Source organism: Penicillium canariense (genome assembly GCF_028826845.1).
Source record: "Penicillium canariense strain IBT 26290 chromosome Unknown utg000007l_segment0_segment0, whole genome shotgun sequence".
Classification (NCBI taxonomy): Eukaryota; Fungi; Ascomycota; class Eurotiomycetes; order Eurotiales; family Aspergillaceae; genus Penicillium; species Penicillium canariense.
The window spans coordinates 32,279-42,019 of record NW_026622734.1 but is presented as its reverse complement, the minus strand read 5'-3'; the positions used below and the strand labels follow the sequence as shown (position 1 = coordinate 42,019).

Sequence of the window (9,741 nt, the reverse complement as noted above, 5' to 3'; positions counted from 1 at the left end):
GTCTTGGTTGACGATGATTGTGGGTGACTTTCAGGCCCTGACTCGTATTCGCTCAGATATAATCAATTGGCCGATTTTTTCGAGACGCATCTTTCTTGAAGACCCCCAAATAGGAATTCTTCATCGATCTGATGGAATTAGGCTCAGCATCTAGATATTGTTGTGGGGGAACACGTAACTCTTGGTGTATTTTTTATACCCTGCAGGGCATGAGTTTCATGACGCAGGCCCTTCTTCCTTCGCCGTTTACCTTCCCCCGTGAACTTTTACTCTAGTAGGTCTCCCCCTTCAGTGGATGAGCTTTGCTGGCAGACAGACTGGCCGCTTTGATATGTAAGTTCACCCGCGCTGCCCGTCTGGAACGCAAGGAATGAACCGTTGCCTGAGAATCGTCCATGTCAGCCTGTAAGGCCACTGTGCCCACACAATTCAGCCAAAAGAAAAATCCCAACCAAATGGGAGCATCCGTAAGCTTTGCAAGCCTTGCAAGCCTTGCAAGCCTTGGGCCAAATCTACGGAGTCAAGGATAGGGTAGCGGGCTATGTCGGTTATATCATTTACATAACCAGTCAGCTACCACGTCCTTCGGGTGACAGATCATAAGCCGCTTCTCTTCAATTGAGGATTTTCATAGACTAAAAAGCTCTAAGGACAACCTTACTACAATCTTAATATGTAAGATTGTCACTGTACTGAAATGTATAACAGGCCTTGGGATGACACGGCACCTCTGTCTCAGGTGATCGGCCTACTTCCATCGCCGACTTGAAAATAACTGCTTCCTTGGGCAATTTCGACAGTGGCCGCCCCGAGCGCCCTGACCCACTTCCGATGCGCCACCTAACCTACCCATCGTCCACCTCCATCCCGGTAACGGTCCGCCATCGGGATGAAACGATGACAGCAGAACATTCGGGGCCAGCTGGCCCATTGATGGATCGATGGCTGTAGCCTCGGGTACATATAGGATGACGTACCTATCAGGGCTATTAGGTTGATGATCCCAACCTCCTTCACCCCCGTGGATTCCGCAACGCCATCGAAGAGAGGTGTAGCCGACTTGCATCGCACCTCGCCCGGGAAGCATCATGCTCGTGAAATGATATCGGATTTTAATCATGCGACCAACATACACTACCGTTAATACCGGATCATACCTCGACTTAGCCAGCTCGCCATGCTTCGGGACACGACAAAGATGGTGTCACGGCGGCTGAGGCACCGTATAGCGTCCTCCCCACGTAGGAGACAATCTTGGTGATGATCGTCAGTTCGTTTGCAGCTTTAATTTCCCCGCTCTCGAGCAGTATTTAACTGCCTGCGCTTAATGCTAATGTTCGAGACATGGATGTTCAGTTCCCTGGATTGACCTCACCATCATGACACCTGGTAAGATTGCCCATTTCCCGGCTTATCGCTGCGAGACGACAAAGGCTAATCACAGCACCTCTTAGATCTTCCAGGGTCTGGAATCGGTCTGGAAGACATTGAAATTGACATGACATAGGCTGGGTGAGTTATGGAGAAATCAACTTTATTCTCTTTTTTGAGTACAAAGATAACCCGCGATGATGTGCCTCGCTGTTAGAGCTGGGCATCCATAGCCAGACAACTTGGTCAAATGACCAGAACCCCTCTTCTCTAGTTTATTTAGGTAGATTCCAATCCATCATCATTCATCAACCTCACAGTTCTTTCGGATTTTGCCACATGCCCGTGTGTTTCCTACCCTTTCAATGTGCTTTTTCGTGCTGGGCTTCCGACGAGCGTGCAGGGCCAAGCTTTTTAGAATGCGATCGAGAGAATGCATGCACCATTGGCAATCCGAACGAACCTGCCCAACACTCCATCTGTGGTGATGAAGGCGTATGACGGGGCAACTATTGAGCATGGATCGCTTGATCGAGATCGCAAACAAGGGAAGAGATTGGTCAAACCCAAAGTGGAGGCGATTGCGCGGCGGTCGGCTTCTGTGAAAAATATTGAATTTCCCCCAAGACTCGCCTTAGGAACTCACTAAGGGGCAATTGTAGATATGTGGGCAATCAGACATCAAAAATAATTCTTTTTCTGCGGTACCATCTTTCTAGAGTTTGTAGAGTGAGTTCGCGATCATCATAGAAGAAAAGCTTGAAAGAGCTTGGCGCTCTCCGCTAGCCTGGTCCCACAGCCCGAACGCTGAAAGGCGGGTGTTGACACTCCACAAAAAAAAGTTGACGACGCTAGCGCCGAGGCTTACGCATGCTCCTGGAGCTATATTTAATTCCCTATGACGCGAAATGGGGGCACCCTGTTGACTCCTGTCACATTTCAAAATCTTTTCTTTCTCATGGGTATCGCCAGTGACTTGACGGCCTTTGGCTACTACTACTGAAGTGTGCATCTCGCTCGAACCCGGCCTATCTATCTATGAGCTGCCCCCACTTCTAGGAGCCGGACCCACTCGAAAGCTTCCCAGTTGGACCCTGCCAGAAACCGAGATGTATTTTCGAAGTCTCGGGCGTTGGCTAAAGGGCCTTGTGCTCACGCTTCTCATTTCTAACCCGGCCAGTGCGATCGATCTGGATATCAGTGATGAACGTACGTGGTGCTGCATCTTATGACTAATCTATGCCGAGCATCTTTGCTATGGATTGTTCGTTTTGGGGATTGATAAGCTGATCTCTCAATGATTAATAGAATCGGTCAAAGATGCTGCCAGCACAACCGTCTACGCTATGATGACATATTACCATGGAAACGAGACCGGTCACATCCCTGGAGCCTTCGCAAGCAAGTGGTGGGAGGGATCAGCCCTTTTTCTGGCCCTACTTCAGTACTGGCATTTTACTGGCGACACAACATACAATGATGAGTTACGTGTTGGTTTGCAATGGCAGTCTGGTTCTGATGGCGATTACATGCCCAGCAATTACAGCAGCTACTTGGTGAGGAGTAGCCCTGCATTTGAAACTTTGGAACCAGGTTTGCTAAACGTTGGAAGGGAAACGACGACCAAATGTTCTGGGGACTTGCAGCCATGACGGCCGCTGAATTGAAGTTCGCAGATGTTTCGGATGGATTTTCTTGGCTCTCGCTCGCACAAGGTGTCTTCAACACTCAGATCAAACGATGGGATACATCTGCATGTGATGGTGGGATGCGCTGGCAAATCTGGCCTTATGAATCTGGCTATACGATGAAAAACTCTATATCCAATGGTGGTCTTTTTCAGCTCTCAGCCCGTCTGGCCCGCTACACCAATGATGAGACTTATGCTACATGGGCTCGGAAAATCTGGAACTGGTCTTTGAGCTCTCCGTTACTCAACAGCTCGACCTGGAACGTCGCCGACTCCACCAATATGGACAATGATTGTGCGACTCAAGGAAACACTCAGTGGTCTTATAATTACGGCACGTATATGATGGGCGCAGCCTATATGTATAACTATGTAAGAAGCATTGCATCACCCAACTCGTGCCATTCGACATGATACCTCTCCCCACCCCCCGCCCCAACCGGTGCCTTTACACATTTTGCTTCAAAAGAGTTCCTTGCATTGACTGGGTAATTTACAGACAAACGGAAGTTCTGATTGGCTTTCTGCTGTTGATGGGCTGATGAACAAAACATTTGACCAGTTCTTCCCAGATAGCAACGGAGGTATTTTTGAGGAGGTTGTTTGCGAGCCATCGGAAAGTTGTAATGATAATGAGATTTTGTTCAAAGGTCTTGTCTCTTCATGGCTCTCGTTCACAGCTCTCTTGGTGCCGTCGACATACAGCACAATCTTGCCGAAACTCCAAGCCTCGGGCCAGGCTGCTGCTAAGTCTTGCACAGGACACAACAACAATACGTGTGGAGTGCGTTGGTATCAATCCGAATATGATGGATGGATTGGCATGGAAGAGGAAATCAGTGCTACCAACATATTTGTCGCAAATATGATTCAATTCCAGAGCAGTGCCCCGGTCACATCGACGACAGGTGGAAACAGTTCTAGCGACCCCACGGCGGGCGAGAATGATACGAGCTCCTCCACTGAGACTCAAAAAGCCATCACAACTGGAGACAAAGCTGGAGCTGGAATCCTGACTGTCGTCTTTGTTGCCGGATGGGTCGGCTTGATGAGCTGGACAGTACTTGGAGGCTAAGCATTTCTCAACGCAACGGGGTTTTGGAGTCTTAATGGTTCTAGATACTTGCCATGTATGATCGGATTTTTTTGTTGGGACTCTTTTATATATGTATTTAGATATTTATCCACCAGCTTCAGTGAATATCAAGCTTCTGATGAAACGGTACGCTTCTAAAAAAGTTATCGAAGGCTATATTAGGTCATGCTAGAGACTGTATTTCTTATATTTTGAAAAAGGAAACTTGAATTACTCATGAACATGTGCATTGGGAATGCCGAGTAACGGTCGTACAGGGATCAGTGCGCCAGTACGGACCATCGTATCACTCCTCATCTTCTCATTTTTCCTCAAGTTGAATCAGCGTATAAGCAAAACTTAAGAATTGGAAATTTTTGTCTGTTTTCATATATCTCCATTACCCTGGCCCTACTAACAGTGGAGATTACCAAGTTCTGGGAGTACGCATCCCTGGGCCATGTAATATGGAGCTCGATGAATTAATCGCTATAGATTGTGATATATTCCAATTAGATAGTGAGTCAAATAACACAGGGTAGAAGATGCCAGGCGAAGCTTCCTATAGATGGATATCTCCTCGACATAGATATAAAAGTATCAACGGAAGGCATAGTGGCTAGCAACACTTTTGTTATAGCGAGATACTATAAATAGTACTGTAATCAAACAGGTGACATTACCTCCTATTTACTGAGTATATGGGTATTAGTCCCTTACCAAGGATAATTACGTGTTATACATATTTTCAAAAGAGCAAGCTCTAGTTATCATAGTAACAACTAGCTACAGCACTAAATAAAGGTAATAGTTATCATATCATGATGATGATGATGATGATAACTCTATTAACCGAATGTAGCCCAGCTAGTGCGCAGTGGCTATGTAGGCGCTTCCTCCGGCGGAAGCACAAGCTAACCGAACGCCCACCGAAACGTAGTAGATAGTAAATACAAAGGAAAACGGCATTTTGCCAAACAAATGCTGAAACTCAGCCCATTACAATACCGATACGCCCGCTATAGTCAAATCCCACTGTTTTCTTCTCTCAGTTCGACCTCGTCGCTCTCATCGCACCCCTTGTATCGACATCTTATATCCGGCAGGGTTTAGCTGCTCAGAAACTGCCTAATTGTTTGTAGGTGCTGGTCACTGTTAATCATACCCGATTGACCTACCTTGCCAAAGGGAAAGGTCACATGTACTCTTCCTCTGTGACCTCTGTCCGGCCAGTCGAAGTATCGACGATTTGATAGAGCCCAAGCACATTGGAAAGATTTTTGGCTAAGCTCTTCGATAAACTAGGCACTAGGATCAGGGCCGGACATTCCGGTGCTGCGATCGGAACAAATCCCGTAAAGATACCAAAACTGTCATCGGCCACATTCACGGACTAGGTTTGATAGTGCCGTCATATTTCGCAAGGCCGGTAAGGCTGAAATAATCTCTGCGCAATTCTCAGGGTTCGAGGTCCCGTTGGCGTCAACTAGAACTCATGATAATTGAGGGCAAAGTGTGAATGTAGAGGAGCTCTTCCAAGCATCTCGGTCCCTAGTACCGGAAAAGCTCATGTAGAAAATCTTCGAGAATCTTGAGACTAGTCATCTGGATTCGTTCAAATTGGGAATTTTGTTGAAGGCGCCGAAATCGTATGGAAGTTGAACTTGCATTGTGTACGAGAGCTTCAAGGCTGATGAAATTTGTAGTATACAGATGAATGAATTGTTTGTTGTAGAACCACCCAGCCTTGAGATGCCCCATAACCTAAGCGAAAACATGCCTTACATTCACGCAATCTCAATATATTTTCGGTTAGATGGTGGGGTATGCGAAAAGCAGGAGTTGAATACCTACCTACCTATACCCGTACTGGTTCCTCTGTACCCAATTGACAGCTCTGTTCTATAAGCAGATATTCTCACAGCACTCTATTAAAATATAAGCTCTTCTAAAAATTGCCTTAGTGCATCACTCCAGAATGCCTAATAGAGATAGTGACTAACTACTCTATAATGGCATATATATGAATATATAGTCAACATATTGGGCACTACATGGTTATTTATGGCACGAAGTCTATATATCCCAATACGCATCCTATATGTTAAGATGGCTCAATGAGAGCGCAAATTGATATTTTGTGGTACCTATATCTAAATCCGGAGAGGCTTCATATGAAGGAGCTATGTCTGGCTGTTATGAACGGTTTGATTCCCACTAATGATGGCGGAGAAGGCGCACGATGAAGAGGGAAGAAATGCAGAGCAAAGATTCAATAGAAATTGCAAAACAGAAAATTAAAGAAGAGATCTAGGATGAATAGATAAATGTTGAATGGAAATGACAGAGATAAAAGAACGAACGGCTAGACAAAGATTTCAGTTCACAGTTAATACCACATTCCATGTTAGGGAATCCCGTTAGCCATGATACTAAATTATATGACTGGGCATCTCTAGCTAAATCAAGTTGTACAGATGAGGGGATCTAGTCTGAACCGGAGGCGACATGGACCTCAACCGAGCCCGCAGTTTCATCCTGCTTGATATAAATAAGGTCCAGAACATTATCACTGTCCCAGTCGTACATCATCCAGGACCCATTGTTCTCGACAGCAAAGGTAGTAGGGACACTCTGAATGATAGTCTGATAGCCGGACGCGCCTGAAGCAACATTCACTTCGACAAAACCAGAGGCTGTGTTGATGTTTTGGATGTAAAACAGGTCATAGGATCCATCCATATCCCAGTCAGCCAGGAGCCAGGTGCCATCGTTGCTAATAGAGAGACTTGACTCCGTCTGGCTAATGAGCGTGGTGTATTTAGAAGCCCCCGACGCAACAAAGACTTCAGCGTAGTTGGAGGCCGTGTTGCTGTTCTGGATGTAGATAAGGTCAAGAGTGCCGTCACTGTCGAGATCGAGCATCTGCCAGCGGCCGTTGACCTGCACATCGAACACTGTCTGAGTATTCTCCAAGAGGTAGGATTGGAAGTTTGTTGCGCCAGACGCAACGCTAACCTCCACCTTGCCGGAGTCGGTGTTTCGGTTCTGGATGTAGATCAGGTCTAGCGTTCCATCGTTATCGTAATCCGCCAGCTCCCACACTCCGTCGTCCTGCAGAGTGAACATAGCGGCTTGGTCGATCGCGATATATCCGTAGTCGGTTGGGGCGATCTGCACCTCAACGTTGCCAGAGCTTGTTCCGATGGTTTGGATATAGGCGAGAGCGGGTAAGGTGTAAACATAATTATCCCACTGTTCCCCGTAGGACACCATCTGCCAGGTACCATATTCAGCGGGTGCTGGAAAAACAGTACCAGTTTCCTGAATACGACTCTGATACACAGAAGCCGTTGCACAACGAATCTGCCATGCTGCTTGGCATAGAGTGAAAAGATAGGTCCGACTATGCATGGTGAAATATAAAGAAAATTGAGCAAAAATGAGTGAATGGTCTTGCAGGGATGCAGCAGACAGGTGGTAACAGAGGAAGATGTCGGACGGACGGGTTACATCAAGGAGTGGCTATTTTTTTACATTATGAAACTTCTCTAGTGCCTCCAAGTTAGGGGTAAATGGTTTTGGAGAGTTTCTCGTCCTATCTTGCCAAAGCCCATGTGAGCCAGTCGGTTATCATTACCCATGAAGCTTTGCACTTGCAAGGGAAGAGATGGCGCGAGTGGAGAACAAATAGCCCTCAGCTCGCTCGGAGGACGCCATCGAAGGAAACATGGTAACTGCTCACGAATTTACCGTACTATCAAACCTCCCATATTCCCACCGTTGACTAAGAAAGAGCTCCAGAGAGACCGGAAAATCCATTTGGTGGAATCAAGATCAGGATCAATGAAGACAAGTTGAAATGGTTGCGAGAAGTTCAGATATTACTTTGATTGAACAAAGTCATAACAAGGAGCCGATCTTTCAGGGGAAGCGACCGAAAACCCTTATTTCCACGTGGGAAGAATAAGCTTTTGTAGTGAGATCAGAAAGATAATAAAACAAAAATGGAAAGAAACACAAGAGATAAGACCAATGATTGTGTGGAATTTGCGGGCACGACGGCGAATCCGGCAGTTAGCTTCCGAGGAAGTGGGAGAATGGGCGTGAATTAACAATCCTGTCCTACTATGGAGTAGCTTTGTATATTTCACCAATAATAGAAACTTTCTTGTTCAACTTAATATTTTGGACGCTAAATGATGGTGTGGGGTATTCTTCCCAGGCTCTGCCGACGGCTATTTTACCTTGCTTTGATGCTTGTTCCTCTGGTGTATCCAGCCCAGTATCCACTTCGGAACGCATGCGGCCAATGGACACCTATTCCACATACCCTCTTGGACGTTAAGTGAGCGCCCCACACTTGTGAGTGGTTGTTTTATGTTTTACTTCCTCCACCAAAACAATAGTAACAAGCCACTAAGTTTAGCGAGATACAATCCAGGAAATCATGAGACCACACAAATGGAAGCCCGTATCCCGTCGGGTTATATTAGCCAGTTTTTGATGACACGAGCTCTTCAGTCAGCCATGTGCTCTGTTTCTTCCTGAATAGAGGTTTACCTTTCTCGGGACTGAACGGGCAGGGGTTAGACCTCGATTATGAGTCAAGCTTAACTACTTCCAGCAGCTAGTGGTCTAGCTCATCGACCAGAACCTCAGGTGACGCCCTATAAGGCTAATAAGGTTCTGTCTGCCAGGAACCGGGCAAAGGAAAGTTTAACGAGTCTGAGCATGCGCTTCTCGAGACTTTCGATCGAAGTAAAATAATAACAAGCTCCGAGTGACAAGTGCGATGTTCTTGGTTCTACCTTCATCAGCAACGTTACCAGTTCCAAGAAAAACCTTAAATTTTGACACGTAGGCACAGATTCGCTTGGCTAAGAGTTATCTACAGGAAAGCCCCCGGGGCTTCAGAGCTTCATGAACGGTCTCGAGGGGAAGGGATTCACGGGGACCCTATTTGCCAAGGACGTCAAGGACGCACTTTGTTCGGCTGTTATCGCTATTTTCAGCGTTCCCGTTTTTTTCTCCAGTGGGGAGATGTGGAGTACGGTACTGGTCTTGTTTTGTCCGAAGTCACTATGTATCACGCCATTACTTTCATGAACTACAATTTTCTGATGAGATTAGACCCAATTTGAATATTGGCTACTTCGGCTCGTTTCTTTTTCTACTCCTAGCAGCGTTGATCGGCTACCGTGTCTATAGCCTCGATCGGAATGGCTGAAATAAATGCTCGGCCCTTTTTACCCCTTCTAAAATAGCTTGCTTTCTAAGTGGAGAATATGTTAGGAGATTTTACTTCCTCTGTACGGAAGTCTATCGCCTCCAAGGGGCTTGCACGATTCAGCCACAAAATGCTCCATGAAAACCCCTACAGAGCCTTATCATGATATAGGAAAGAAGGTGTGAAAAAGGAAATAAGAATGCCCCTCTCTAGTTCCGCAAGTCCACAGGAGCAATGGTCTAGACGAATAGCTCTCCTCAGTCGGTAAAAAGTCTATCCGCATAGTTTGTCTTTAAAAAGAATCATAACAGAACCACAAAATGTTTTGAGAAACATTTTCAGTTACTGTTCTGACGTTCTTGCCACCTCCCTTTA

At 46.2% G+C, this 9,741-nt stretch overlaps 2 protein-coding genes across 2 annotated transcripts; one reads left to right on the top strand and one right to left on the bottom strand.

Annotated features, from left to right (window-relative positions):
• Positions 1-2,480: 2,480 nt before the first annotated feature.
• N7482_009037 (glycoside hydrolase family 76 protein) lies at positions 2,481-4,136 on the top strand (the record flags this gene model as incomplete). The annotated part of the gene is made up of 4 exons (XM_056691161.1): positions 2,481-2,580; positions 2,680-2,927; positions 2,984-3,433; positions 3,561-4,136. 4 exons carry the CDS (start codon positions 2,481-2,483, stop codon positions 4,134-4,136), a joined length of 1,374 nt encoding a protein of 457 aa, XP_056538867.1.
• Positions 4,137-6,623: 2,487 nt separating this feature from the next.
• On the bottom strand, positions 6,624-7,550 carry N7482_009036 (uncharacterized protein; the record flags this gene model as incomplete). The annotated part of the gene is made up of 1 exon (XM_056691160.1): positions 6,624-7,550. The coding sequence occupies one exon, from the start codon at positions 7,548-7,550 to the stop codon at positions 6,624-6,626; it is 927 nt and encodes a 308-aa protein (XP_056538866.1).
• Between the last annotated feature and the right edge of the window lie 2,191 nt (positions 7,551-9,741).